General features: G+C 40.8%; 2 protein-coding genes across 2 annotated transcripts in view; both read left to right on the forward strand.

Annotated features, from left to right (window-relative positions):
- Positions 1 to 3,298: 3,298 nt before the first annotated feature.
- LOC129250215 (uncharacterized) lies at positions 3,299 to 3,984 on the forward strand (the record flags this gene model as incomplete). Its single annotated transcript, XM_054889851.1, has 2 exons — positions 3,299 to 3,915; positions 3,972 to 3,984. Coding segments are annotated over 2 exons (630 nt in total), but the record flags the coding sequence as incomplete, so codon positions are not given.
- Positions 3,985 to 6,937: 2,953 nt separating this feature from the next.
- The window catches only part of LOC129250216 (uncharacterized), a gene marked incomplete at its 5' end in the record, with an annotated part of 196,316 nt that continues 187,478 nt past the window's right edge, over positions 6,938 to 15,775 (forward strand). The window contains one exon of the mRNA XM_054889852.1: positions 6,938 to 7,554. Coding sequence (XP_054745827.1) covers positions 6,938 to 7,554 — 617 coding nt within the window. The remainder of the gene's footprint in view (positions 7,555 to 15,775) is intronic.

A 15,775-nucleotide genomic window follows, 5' to 3' on the forward strand; every position in this document is an offset into this window, starting at 1 on the left:
TATCCATATTGTACAAACACATTCTAGGGTCCACGTTTTGGTCTCTATCTCGAGACCCTAGTCACGGAGCGGATGGAAATACTCTGAACTAAAGCATTCACCAACAGCTTCCATTTGATACCCATATTGTACATACACATCCGAAGGTTACCCGGGTCCACGCTTTGACCTATATCTCGAGCCCTATCCACCAATAGGTATCCAAACTATACGGAAACCATCTTCAATACCTTCTTAGCAATGTGTGTAAGTTTGGTTTAATTCGGTGCAGACACGGCCGGTGAGCGAACACACAAAAAAAGTTGACTTTATTTTATATATAAGATTTTTTTCAGTTTGTGTCCGAAAAATCCAAATATCTTACGGAACCCTATTTTTTTCCAAAATAAAATGTAATCCATGTTACTCTTGGATAATGTAATATAGTTTTCGAATGGTGAAAGACGGTCCAGTAGTTTTTGAGCCTATTCGTTACAAACAAACAAACAAACCAAGTTTTCCTCTTTATAATATTAGTATAGATAAATATCCGATCATTTATATTAAAAAATACAATTTTTCTTTGAATATCAAAAGAACACCGTAGCAGAATGGAGTGGTGCGTGACTACCATTCGGAATTCACAGAGAGAACGTTGGTTCGAATCTCGGTGAAACATCAAAATTAAGAAAAGCATTTTTCTAATAGCGGTCGCCTCTCAGCAGCAGGCAATGGTAAAGCTCCGAGTGTATTTCTGGCATGAAAAAGCTCCTCATAAAAATATCTGCCGTTCGGAGTCGGCTTGAAACTGTAGGTCCCCCCATTTGTGGAACAACATCAAGACGCACATCACAGATAGGAGGAGGAGCTCGGCCAAACACCCAAAAAGTGTGTACGCGCCAATTATATATATGTATTTACTAGCAAACCCGGCCCCCTTCGCTGGGCACACTAAAATAGAATAGATATGGTTTAGAACAGACAATATATGGTTTTCATATTATTTATTTCTTTATTCTTTATTCAAGCGCTTTGGCATAAACAATATTTTTTGTTTTTCTATTTGTTTTTGAGTAAATATAAAATATAAATTGAAAATCAGGAAAAAAGAAGATTGTTTTTAAATTTCAAATCAACGCATATGAATAAACAATCGTCTTTTTCCTGATCGTCCATGAATTTTTCGTTTCAATTTAAATGTTTTATTAAGCATTGGAGATCTTTTAACCATTATCCATTTATATTTTTCAAAAAAAAAAAACGAAAAAAATTGTTTTTTCCACGAACACATAATTTCATTCGGATTTCACATTAAATTCTCAAATTTCGTAAGAAATTATTCACTGTTCCAAAATCCACTCCAAAAACATTAACAAACAATCTTTACATGTTGCACTTACGTTTTTTTCCTTATGGCATCCAAATCAGAAAGAAATATTGACACATTGTAACTCACACTGTCAATTTGACAGTTCAGTTCCGCCCCAAGCGTTAAAACAGTAAGCGACATTATGGCTGGCTCAAAAGAACGCTGTACCCGTTGCCACTGCTCCGAATTACAACCAAACTTTACGAAACCCATTTTCAATACTTACTTAACAATGTGCATAAGTTTGGCTTAATTCGGTGCAAAGACACGGCGGGTCCACGTTTTGGCATATATTTCGAGACCCTAGTCATCAATAGGTATGAAAATTACCCCGTATTAAAGCACTTATTAACAGCTTTCATTTGATATCCATATTGTACAAACACATTCTAGGGTCCACGTTTTGGTCTCTATCTCGAGACCCCAGTCACGGAGCGGATGGAAATACTTTGAACTAAAGCATTGACCAACAGCTTCCATTTGATACCCATATTGTACACACACATCCCAAGGTTACCCGGGTTCACTTTTTGACCTATATCTCGATACCCTATCTACCAATAGGTATCCAAACTATACGGAAACCATGTTCAATACCTCCTTAACAATGTGTGTAAGTTTGGTTTAATTCGGTGCAAAGACACGGCGGGTCCACGTTTTGGCATATATTTCCAGACCCTAGTCATCAATAGGTATGAAAATTCCCCCTTATTAAAGCACTTATTAACAGCTTTCATTTGATATCCATATTGTACAAACACATTCTAGGGTCCACGTTTTGGTCTCTATCTCGAGACCCCAGTCACGGAGCGGATGGAAATACTTTGAACTAAAGCATTCACCAACAGCTTCCATTTGATACCCATATTGTACATACACATCCGAAGGTTACCCGGGTCCACGTTTTGACCTATATCTCGAGCCCTATCCACCAATAGGTATCCAAACTATACGGAAACCATCTTCAATACCTTCTTAGCAATGTGTGTAAGTTTGGTTTAATTCGGTGCAGACACGGCCGGTTAGCGAACACACACAGAAAGTTGACTTTATTTTATATATAAGATTTTTTTCAGTTTGTGTCCGAAAAATCCAAATATCTTACGGAACCCTATTTTTTCCAAAATAAAATGTAATCCATGTTACTCTTGGATAATGTAGTTTTCGAATGGTGAAAGAATTTTTAAAATCGGTCCAGCAGTTTTTGAGCCTATTCGTTACAAACAAACGAAATTATCTTCAATACCTACTTAACAATGTGTGTAAGTTTGGTTTAATTCGGTGCAAAGACACGGCGGGTCTACGTTTTGGCATATATTTCCAGACCCTAGTCATCAATAGGTATGAAAATTCCCCCTTATTAAAGCACTTATTAACAGCTTTCATTTGATACCCATATTGTACATACACATCCGAAGGTTACCCGGGTCCACGTTTTGACCTATATCTCGAGCCCTATCCACCAATAGGTATCCAAACTATACGGAAACCATCTTCAATACCTTCTTAGCAATGTGTGTAAATTTGGTTTAATTCGGTGCAGACACGGCCGGTTAGCGAACACACACAAAAAGTTGACTTTATTTTATATATAAGATTTTTTTCAGTTTGTGTCCGAAAAATCCAAATATCTTACGGAACCCTATTTTTTTCCAAAATAAAATGTAATCCATGTTACTCTTGGATAATTTAGTTTTCGAATGGTGAAAGAATTTTTAAAATCGGTCCAGTAGTTTTTGAGCCTATTCGTTACAAACAAACAAACAAACAAACAAACAAACAAAGTTTTCCTCTTTATAATATTAGTATAGATAAATTGAAAATCAGGAAAAAAGAAGATTGTTTTTAAATTTCAAATCAACGCATATGAATAAACAATCGTCTTTTTTCCTGATCATCCATGAGTTTTTCGTTTCAATTTATATGTTTTATCTCTCTTCAGACGATCTGACAGTGGTAGCGCTGGAGGGCTGCAAGGATGAGACGCTACTCTTTGGGTCCTGCTATATGCCACATGATGGAGAAGCACCACAGACGGAACTTCGGAAGCTGGTAGAAACAGCTGCCAGAAAGAAGCACGCTCTGGTGGTGGGAACGGACGCAAACGCACATCACACGGTCTGGGGAAGTGCAGATATAAACGACCGAGGTGAGTCACTATTTACCTATATTCTTCAAAGTAGCCTAGAAATAGCTAATAGAGGTGAAGAACCAACATATGTGGGACCAACCTCGAAGAATGTACTCGATTTAACACTGTACACAAGCAGGCATGTTATGGTTCAGGAATGGGAAGTGTTGAGTACGCCCTCATTCTCTGATCACAGATACATAAGCTTTCAGGTCATATTCCGCTCAAAAAACAAACTTACATCCTTTAGAAATCCTAAGAATACGAACTGGGACTTGTATAGGGATATACTATCAAAAACACCAATGATACCCCGGAAATACAAGTCACACGTCGCACTTGAGAAAGGGGTTGAATTGTTTGCAACTACTCTCGTCAAAGCCTTTAAAAGATCCTGCCCCCCAACACGTAATAAACGCAAGGTGAAGCCTCCCTGGTGGAACAGGGAATTAGGAGCACAAAGGCGTAGAGTACATGAATTCTATAGGTTAGCAAAAGTGGCTGACAATGAGTTCTGTTGGAAGGAGTGTAAGGATCTACTAAAAGTATACAAGAAAGAGATACGTAAAGCCAAGAGAGAATCTTGGAAAGACTTCTGTAGCAGCATGGAAGACACTAACGATGTGGCTAGACTCAGGAAACTGCTATCTAAGAATCCGTCGATGCCAAGAACAATACGAAAAATTAACGGGGAGTGGGCTGACAGCTGTGAGGACTCTCTAGAAGACCTAGTCAGTACACACTTTCCAGGGTGTGCGGACATTACAGATCTCGAACCTAGAGGAGATATTGTGCACGAAATCCCGACGAACGTAATTTCAACCAACAAAATAGAATGGGCTATACAAAGTTTCGACCCATATAAATCGCCAGGACTGGATGGAATCTTCCCAGCTATGCTCCAAAAGGTAAGCCACCTTGTGGTACCATGGTTAAGAACGATATTCAGGGGATGCCTGAGGTTCAGCTACGTTCCTGTATCGTGGAGAGAAGCGAGGGTTGTGTTTATTCCAAAAGCGGGAAAAAGCAACCCTCTATACTCAAAAGAATACAGGCCCATTAGTTTGACTTCATTTCTCCTGAAAACGTTAGAGAAGATTCTAGATACATACATTAGAGACACAATTGCGCCGATTGCGGCAGATCCACTGAAACTGCACTTCACTCACTTGTACTAAACATAGAAAAGGCGTTAGAATATAAGGAGTATGCTCTAGGAGTATTTCTAGATATATCAGGGGCCTTTAACAACGTGACAAAAGATGCTATTTTAAATAGCATAGAGTCACTTAATGTGCAACCCGCGGTTTATCTATGGATAAGGCAGCTATTAGCTAGCAGAAAGATAAGAGCGGAGTGGAACGATGCGACCGTCACCAAATATGCATGCAGAGGTACTCCGCAAGGTGGGGTACTATCGCCGCTATTATGGCTACAAGTAGCAAATGAAATTCTTAAGAAACTTGACAGAGGGGCACCTAAACTAGTGGCATATGCCGATGACATAGCTATAGTAGTTACAGGAAAGTACCTGGACACCATCAGTAATGTGATGAACAACACTCTCAAAACGATACACCAATGGGCATCTCACGCAGGGCTAGGGATAAACGCGGGAAAAACGGACATGGTACTTTTTACCAGGAAGTACAAAGTTCCGGCGTGGAACCTCCCGAAGCTAGGCAACAACGAATTACTTCTCAAAGATTATGCAAGGTACCTCGGAGTAATATTGGACAGCAAATTGCTGTGGAAGCATAACGTTGAGGAGAGGGTGAAAAAGGCCAGTAATGCGTTGTACGCATGTAAAAGAATGCTGGGCGTTACTTGGGGTCTATCACCCTCCCTGATGCATTGGTGCTACACAGCAATAGTCAGACCGATATCGCTGTACGGAGCCTTAGTATGGTGGACTGCGACAAAAAAACTGACATACTTAATGCCGCTGGAAAGGATTCAACGACTCGCTGCTCTGTGCATAACAGGAGCGATGAAGACCACTCCATCAAGCGTTAAAAAAGTAAGCGATATTATGGCTGGCTCAAAAGAACGCTGTACCCGTTGCCGCTGCTCCGAATTACAACCAAACTTTACGAAACCCATTTTCAATACTTACTTAACAATGTGCATAAGTTTGGTTTAATTCGGTGCAAAGACAAGGCGGGTCCACGTTTTGGCATATATTTCGAGACCCTAGTCATCAATAGGTACGAAAATTACCCCGTATTAAAGCACTTATCAACAGCTTTCATTTGATATCCATATTGTACAAACATATTCTAGGGTCCACGTTTTGGTCTCTATCTCGAGACCCCAGTCACGGAGCGGATGGAAATACTTTGAACTAAAGCATTCACCAACAGCTTCCATTTGATACCCATATTGTACATACACGTCCGAAGGTTACCCAGGTCCACTTTTTGACCTATATCTCGAGACCCTATCTACCAATAGGTATTCAAACTATACGGAAATCATCTTCAATACCTACTTAACAATGTGTGTAAGTTTGGTTTAATTCGGTGCAGACACGGCCGGTTAGCGAACACACACAGAAAGTTGACTTTATTTTATATATAAGATTTTTTTCAGTTTGTGTCCGAAAAATCCAAATATCTTACGGAACCCTATTTTTTCCAAAATAAAATGTAATCCATGTTACTCTTGGATAATGTAGTTTTCGAATGGTGAAAGAATTTTTAAAATCGGTCCAGCAGTTTTTGAGCCTATTCGTTACAAACAAACGAAATTATCTTCAATACCTACTTAACAATGTGTGTAAGTTTGGTTTAATTCGGTGCAAAGACACGGCGGGTCTACGTTTTGGCATATATTTCCAGACCCTAGTCATCAATAGGTATGAAAATTCCCCCTTATTAAAGCACTTATTAACAGCTTTCATTTGATACCCATATTGTACATACACATCCGAAGGTTACCCGGGTCCACGTTTTGACCTATATCTCGAGCCCTATCCACCAATAGGTATCCAAACTATACGGAAACCATCTTCAATACCTTCTTAGCAATGTGTGTAAATTTGGTTTAATTCGGTGCAGACACGGCCGGTTAGCGAACACACACAAAAAGTTGACTTTATTTTATATATAAGATTTTTTTCAGTTTGTGTCCGAAAAATCCAAATATCTTACGGAACCCTATTTTTTTCCAAAATAAAATGTAATCCATGTTACTCTTGGATAATTTAGTTTTCGAATGGTGAAAGAATTTTTAAAATCGGTCCAGTAGTTTTTGAGCCTATTCGTTACAAACAAACAAACAAACAAACAAAGTTTTCCTCTTTATAATATTAGTATAGATAAATTGAAAATCAGGAAAAAAGAAGATTGTTTTTAAATTTCAAATCAACGCATATGAATAAACAATCGTCTTTTTTCCTGATCATCCATGAGTTTTTCGTTTCAATTTATATGTTTTATCTCTCTTCAGACGATCTGACAGTGGTAGCGCTGGAGGGCTGCAAGGATGAGACGCTACTCTTTGGGTCCTGCTATATGCCACATGATGGAGAAGCACCACAGACGGAACTTCGGAAGCTGGTAGAAACAGCTGCCAGAAAGAAGCACGCTCTGGTGGTGGGAACGGACGCAAACGCACATCACACGGTCTGGGGAAGTGCAGATATAAACGACCGAGGTGAGTCACTATTTACCTATATTCTTCAAAGTAGCCTAGAAATAGCTAATAGAGGTGAAGAACCAACATATGTGGGACCAACCTCGAAGAATGTACTCGATTTAACACTGTACACAAGCAGGCATGTTATGGTTCAGGAATGGGAAGTGTTGAGTACGCCCTCATTCTCTGATCACAGATACATAAGCTTTCAGGTCATATTCCGCTCAAAAAACAAACTTACATCCTTTAGAAATCCTAAGAATACGAACTGGGACTTGTATAGGGATATACTATCAAAAACACCAATGATACCCCGGAAATACAAGTCACACGTCGCACTTGAGAAAGGGGTTGAATTGTTTGCAACTACTCTCGTCAAAGCCTTTAAAAGATCCTGCCCCCCAACACGTAATAAACGCAAGGTGAAGCCTCCCTGGTGGAACAGGGAATTAGGAGCACAAAGGCGTAGAGTACATGAATTCTATAGGTTAGCAAAAGTGGCTGACAATGAGTTCTGTTGGAAGGAGTGTAAGGATCTACTAAAAGTATACAAGAAAGAGATACGTAAAGCCAAGAGAGAATCTTGGAAAGACTTCTGTAGCAGCATGGAAGACACTAACGATGTGGCTAGACTCAGGAAACTGCTATCTAAGAATCCGTCGATGCCAAGAACAATACGAAAAATTAACGGGGAGTGGGCTGACAGCTGTGAGGACTCTCTAGAAGACCTAGTCAGTACACACTTTCCAGGGTGTGCGGACATTACAGATCTCGAACCTAGAGGAGATATTGTGCACGAAATCCCGACGAACGTAATTTCAACCAACAAAATAGAATGGGCTATACAAAGTTTCGACCCATATAAATCGCCAGGACTGGATGGAATCTTCCCAGCTATGCTCCAAAAGGTAAGCCACCTTGTGGTACCATGGTTAAGAACGATATTCAGGGGATGCCTGAGGTTCAGCTACGTTCCTGTATCGTGGAGAGAAGCGAGGGTTGTGTTTATTCCAAAAGCGGGAAAAAGCAACCCTCTATACTCAAAAGAATACAGGCCCATTAGTTTGACTTCATTTCTCCTGAAAACGTTAGAGAAGATTCTAGATACATACATTAGAGACACAATTGCGCCGATTGCGGCAGATCCACTGAAACTGCACTTCACTCACTTGTACTAAACATAGAAAAGGCGTTAGAATATAAGGAGTATGCTCTAGGAGTATTTCTAGATATATCAGGGGCCTTTAACAACGTGACAAAAGATGCTATTTTAAATAGCATAGAGTCACTTAATGTGCAACCCGCGGTTTATCTATGGATAAGGCAGCTATTAGCTAGCAGAAAGATAAGAGCGGAGTGGAACGATGCGACCGTCACCAAATATGCATGCAGAGGTACTCCGCAAGGTGGGGTACTATCGCCGCTATTATGGCTACAAGTAGCAAATGAAATTCTTAAGAAACTTGACAGAGGGGCACCTAAACTAGTGGCATATGCCGATGACATAGCTATAGTAGTTACAGGAAAGTACCTGGACACCATCAGTAATGTGATGAACAACACTCTCAAAACGATACACCAATGGGCATCTCACGCAGGGCTAGGGATAAACGCGGGAAAAACGGACATGGTACTTTTTACCAGGAAGTACAAAGTTCCGGCGTGGAACCTCCCGAAGCTAGGCAACAACGAATTACTTCTCAAAGATTATGCAAGGTACCTCGGAGTAATATTGGACAGCAAATTGCTGTGGAAGCATAACGTTGAGGAGAGGGTGAAAAAGGCCAGTAATGCGTTGTACGCATGTAAAAGAATGCTGGGCGTTACTTGGGGTCTATCACCCTCCCTGATGCATTGGTGCTACACAGCAATAGTCAGACCGATATCGCTGTACGGAGCCTTAGTATGGTGGACTGCGACAAAAAAACTGACATACTTAATGCCGCTGGAAAGGATTCAACGACTCGCTGCTCTGTGCATAACAGGAGCGATGAAGACCACTCCATCAAGCGTTAAAAAAGTAAGCGATATTATGGCTGGCTCAAAAGAACGCTGTACCCGTTGCCGCTGCTCCGAATTACAACCAAACTTTACGAAACCCATTTTCAATACTTACTTAACAATGTGCATAAGTTTGGTTTAATTCGGTGCAAAGACAAGGCGGGTCCACGTTTTGGCATATATTTCGAGACCCTAGTCATCAATAGGTACGAAAATTACCCCGTATTAAAGCACTTATCAACAGCTTTCATTTGATATCCATATTGTACAAACATATTCTAGGGTCCACGTTTTGGTCTCTATCTCGAGACCCCAGTCACGGAGCGGATGGAAATACTTTGAACTAAAGCATTCACCAACAGCTTCCATTTGATACCCATATTGTACATACACGTCCGAAGGTTACCCAGGTCCACTTTTTGACCTATATCTCGAGACCCTATCTACCAATAGGTATTCAAACTATACGGAAATCATCTTCAATACCTACTTAACAATGTGTGTAAGTTTGGTTTAATTCGGTGCAAAGACACGGCGGGTCCACGTTTTGGCATATATTTCCAGACCCTAGTCATCAATAGGTATGAAAATTATCCCGTATTAAAGCACTTATCAACAGCTTTCATTTGATACCCATATTGTACATACAAAACCAAAGGTTACCCGGGTCCACGTTTTGACCTTTATCTCGAGACCCCAGTCGCGGAGCGGCATGAAAAATACTCTGTACTAAAGCATTCACCAACAGCTTCAATTTGATATCCATATTGTACATACACAACCAAAGGTTACCCGGGTCCACGTTTTGACCTATATCTCGAGACCCCAGTCACGTAGCGGCATGAAAAATACTCTGTACTAAGGCATTCATCAACAGCTTCAATTTGATATCCATATTGTACAAACACATTCTAGGGTCCACGTTTTGGTCTCTATCTCGAGACCCTAGTCACAAAGCGGCATGAAAAATACTCTGAACTAAAGCATTCACCAACAGCTTCCATTTGATACCCATATTGTACATGCACATCCGAAGGTTACCCGGGTCCACGTTTTGACCTATATCTCGAGCCCTATCCACCAATAGGTATCCAAACTATACGGAAACCATCTTCAATACCTTCTTAGCAATGTGTGTAAGTTTGGGTTAATTCGGTTCAAAGACACGGCGGGTCCACGTTTTGGCATATATTTCCAGACCCTAGTCATCAATAGGTATGAAAATTACCCCGTATTAAAGCACTTATCAACAGCTTTCATTTGATATCCATATTCTACATACACATCCGAAGGTTACCCGGGTCCACGTTTTGACCTATATCTCGAGACCAAAGTCACGGAGCGGCATGAAAAATACTCTGTACTAAAGCATTCACCAAAAGCTTCAATTTGATATCCATATTGTACAAACACATTCTAGGCTCCACGTTTTAATCTCTATCTCGAGAATCTAGTCACGGAGCGGCATGAAAAATACTCTGAACTAAAGCATTCACCAACAGCTTCCATTTGATACCCATATTCTACATACACGTCCGAAGGTTACCCGGGTCCACGTTTTGACCTATATCTCGAGACCCTATCTACTAATAGGTATTCAAACTATACGGAAATCATCTTCAATACCTACTTAACAATGTGTGTAAGTTTGGTTTAATTCGGTGCAAAGACACGGCGGGTCCACGTTTTGGCATATATTTCGAGACCCTAGTCATCAATAGGTATGAAAATTACCCCGTATTAAAGCACTTATTAACAGCTTTCATTTGATATCCATATTGTACAAACACATTCTAGGGTCCACGTTTTGGTCTCTATCTCGAGACCCCAGTCACGGAGCGGCATGAAAAATACTCTGAACTAAAGCATTCACCAACAGCTTCCATTTGATACCCATATTGTACATACACATCCGAAGGTTACCCGGGTCCACGTTTTGACCTATATCTCGAGCCCTATCCACCAATAGGTATCCAAACTATATGGAAACCATCTTCAATACCTTCTTAGCAATTTGTGTAAGTTTGGTTTAATTCGGTGCAAAGACACGGCGGGTCCACGTTTTGGCATATATTTCCAGACCCTAGTCATCAATAGGTATGAAAATTACCCCGTATTAAAGCACTTATCAACAGCTTTCATTTGATGCTCATATTGTACATACACAACCAAAGGTTACCCGGGTCCACGTTTTGACCTATATCTCGAGACCCCAGTCACGTAGCGGCATGAAAAATACTCTGTACTAAGGCATTCATCAACAGCTTCAATTTGATATCCATATTGTACAAACACAATCTACGCTCCACGTTTTGGTCTCTATCTCGAGACCCCAGTCACGGAGCGGCATGAAAAATACTCTGAACTAAAGCATTCGCCAACAGCTTCCATTTGATACCCATATTCTACATACACGTCCGAAGGTTACCCGGGTCCACGTTTTGACCTATATCTCGAGACCCTATCTACTAATAGGTATCCAAACTATGCGGAAATCATCTTCAATACCTACTTAACAATGTGTGTAAGTTTGGTTTAATTCGGTTTAAAGACACGGCGGGTCCACGTTTTGGCATATATTTCGAGACCCTAGTCATCAATAGGTATAAAAATTACCCCGTATTAAAGCACTTATCAACAGCTTTCATTTCATATCCATATTGTACAAACACATTCTAGGGTCCACGTTTTGGTCTCTATCTCGAGACCCCAGTCACGGAGCGGATGGAAATACTTTGAATTAAAGCATTGACCAACAGCTTCCATTTGATACCCATATTGTACACACACATCCCAAGGTTACCCGGATTCACTTCTTGACCTATATCTCGATACCCTATCTACCAATAGGTATCCAAACTATACGGAAACCATGTTCAATACCTCCTTAACAATGTGTGTAAGTTTGGTTTAATTCGGTGCTCAGACACGGCGGGTCCACGTTTTGGCATATATTTCGAGACCCTAGTCATCAATAGGTATGAAAATTACCCTGTATTAAAGCACTTATCAACAGCTTTCATTTAATACCCATATTGTACATACGCAACCAAAGGTTACCCGGGTCCACGTTTTGACCTATATCTCGAGACCCCAGTCACGGAGCGGCATGAAAAATACTCTGTACTAAAGCATTCACCAACAGCTTCAAATTGATATCCATATTGTACAAACACATTCTAGGGTCCACGTTTTGGTCTCTATCTCGAGACCCTAGTCACGGAGCGGCATGAAAAATACTCTGGACTAAAGCATTCACCAACAGCTTCCATTTGATACCCATATTGTACATACACATCCGAACGTTACCCGGGTCCACGTTTTGACCTATATCTCGAGCCCTGTCCACCAATAGGTATCCAAACTATACGGAAATTATCTTCAATACCTCCTTAACAATGTGTGTAAGTTTGGTTTAATTCGGTTCAAAGACACGGCGGGTCCACGTTTTGGCATATATTTCCAGACCCTAGTCATCAATAGGTATGAAAATTACCCCGTATTAAAGCACTTATCAACAGCTTTCATTTGATACCCATATTGTACATACACAACCAAAGGTTACCCGGGTCCACGTTTTGACCTATATCTCGAGACCCCAGTCACGGAGCGGCATGAAAAATACTCTGTACTAAAGCATTCACCAACAGCTTCAATTTGATATCCATATTGTAGAAACACATTCTAGGGTCCACGTTGTGGTCTCTATCTCCAGACCCTAGTCACAAAGCGGCATGAAAAATACTCTGAACTAAAGCATTCACCAACAGCTTCCATTTGATACCCATATTGTACATACACATCCGAAGGTTACCCGGGTCCACGTTTTGACCTATATCTCGAGCCCTATCCACCAATAGGTATCCAAACTATACGGAAACCATCTTGAATACCTTCTTAGCAATGTGTGTAAGTTTGGGTTAATTCGGTGCAAAGACACGGCGGGTCCACGTTTTGGCATATATTTCCAGACCCTAGTCATCAATAGGTATGAAAATTCCCCCTAATTAAAGCACTTATTAACAGCTTTCATTTGATATCCATATTGTGCAGACACATTCTAGGGTCCACGTTTTGGTCTCTATCTCGAGACCCCAGTCACGCAGCGGCATGAAAAATACTCTGAACTAAAGCATTCACCAACAGCTTCCATTTGATACCCATATTGTACATACACATCCGAAGGTTACCCGGGTCCACGTTTTGACCTATATCTCGAGCCCTATCCACCAATAGGTATCCAAACTATACGGAAACCATCTTGAATACCTTCTTAGCAATGTGTGTAAGTTTGGTTTAATTCTATGCAAAGACACGGCGGGTCTACGTTTTGGCATATATTTCCAGACCCTAGTCATCAATAGGTATGAAAATTACCTTGTATTAAAGCACTTATCAACAGCTTTCATTTGATACCCATATTGTACATACACAACCAAAGGTTACCCGGGTCCACGTTTTGACCTATATCTCGAGACCCCAGTCACGGAGCGGAATGAAAAATACTCTGCACTAAGGCATTCATCAACAGCTTCAATTTGATATCCATATTGTACAAACACATTCTAGGCTCCACGTTTTGGTCTCTATCTCGAGACCCCAGTCACGGAGCGGATGGAAATACTTTGAACTAAAGCATTCACCAACAGCTTCCATTTGATACCCATATTGTACATACACATCCGAAGGTTACCCGGGTTCACTTTTTGACCTATATATCGATACCCTATCTGCCAATAGGTATCCAAACTATACGGAAACCGTCTTCAGTACCTTCTTAGCAATGTGTGTAAGTTTGGTTTAGTTCGGTGCAAAGACACGGCGGGTCCACGTTTTGGCATATATTTCCAGACCCTAGTCATCAATAGGTATGAAAATTCCCCCTTATTAAAGCACTTATTAACAGCTTTCATTTGATATCCATATTGTACAAACACATTCTAGGGTCCACGTTTTGGTCTCTGTCTCGAGACCCCAGTCAAGGAGCGGCATGAAAAATACTCTGAACTAAAGCATTCACCAACAGCTTCCATTTGATACCCATATTGTACATACACATCCGAAGGTTACCCGGGTCCACGTTTTGAGCTATATCTCGAGCCCTATCCACCAATAGGTATCCAAACTATATGGAAACCATCCTCAATACCTTCTTAGCAATGTGTGTAAGTTTGGTTTAATTCGGTGCAAAGACACGGCGGGTCCACGTTTTGGCATATATTTCCAGACCCTAGTCATCAATAGGTATGAAAATTACCCCGTATTAAAGCACTTATCAACAGCTTTCATTTGATACCAATATTGTACATACGCAACCAAAGGTTACCCGGGTCCACGTTTTTACCTATATCTCGAGACCCCAGTCACGGAGCGGCATGAAAAATACTCTGTACTAAAGCATTCACCAACAGCTTCAATTTGATATCCATATTGTACCAACATATTCAAGGCTTCACGTTTTGGTCTCTGTCTCGAGACCCTAGTCACGGAGCGGCATGAAAAATACTCTGAACTAAAGCATTCACCAACAGCTTCCATTTGATACCCATATTGTACATACACATCCGAAGGTTACCCGGGTCCACGTTTTTACCTATATCTCGAGCCCTATCCACCAATAGGTATCCAAACTATACGGAAATTATCTTCAATACCTCCTTAACAATGTGTGTAAGTTTGGTTTAATTCGGTTCAAAGACACGGCGGGTCCACGTTTTGGCATATATTTCCAGACCCTAGTCATCAATAGGTATGAAAATTACCCCGTATTAAAGCACTTATCAACAGCTTTCATTTGATACCCATATTGTACATACACAACCAAAGGTTACCCGGGTCCACGTTTTGACCTATATCTCGAGACCCCAGTCACGGAGCGGCATGAAAAATACTCTGTACTAAAGCATTCACCAACAGCTTCAATTTGATATCCATATTGTACCAACACATTCAAGGCTCCACGTTTTGGTCTCTATCTCGAGACCCTAGTCACGGAGCGGCATGAAAAATACTCTGAACTAAAGCATTCACCAACAGCTTCCATTTGATACCCATATTGTACATACACATCCGAAGGTTACCCGGGTCCACGTTTTGACCTATATCTCGAGCCCTATCCACCAATAGGTATCCAAACTATACGGAAACCATCTTCAATACCTACTTAACAATGTGTGTAAGTTTGGTTTAATTCGGTGCAAAGACACGGCGGGTCTACGTTTTGGCATATATTTCCAGACCCTAGTCATCAATAGGTATGAAAATTACCCCGTATTAAAGCACTTATTAACAGCTTTCATTTGATACCCATATTGTACATACACAACCAAAGGTTACCCGGGTCCACGTTTTGACCTATATCTCGAGACCCCAGTCACGGAGCGGCATGAAAAATACTCTGTACTAAGGCATTCATCAACAGCTTCAATTTGATATCCATATTGTACAAACACATTCTAGGGTCCACGTTGTGGTCTCTATCTCCAGACCCTAGTCACAAAGCGGCATGAAAAATACTCTGAACTAAAGCATTCACCAACAGCTTCCATTTGATACCCATATTGTACATACACATCCGAAGGTTACCCGGGTCCACGTTTTGACCTATATCTCGAGCCCTATCCACCAATAGGTATCCAAACTATACGGAAACCATC

The sequence above is a fragment of the Anastrepha obliqua genome, chromosome 6 (assembly GCF_027943255.1).
Source record: "Anastrepha obliqua isolate idAnaObli1 chromosome 6, idAnaObli1_1.0, whole genome shotgun sequence".
NCBI classification, from domain to species: Eukaryota; Metazoa; Arthropoda; class Insecta; order Diptera; family Tephritidae; genus Anastrepha; species Anastrepha obliqua.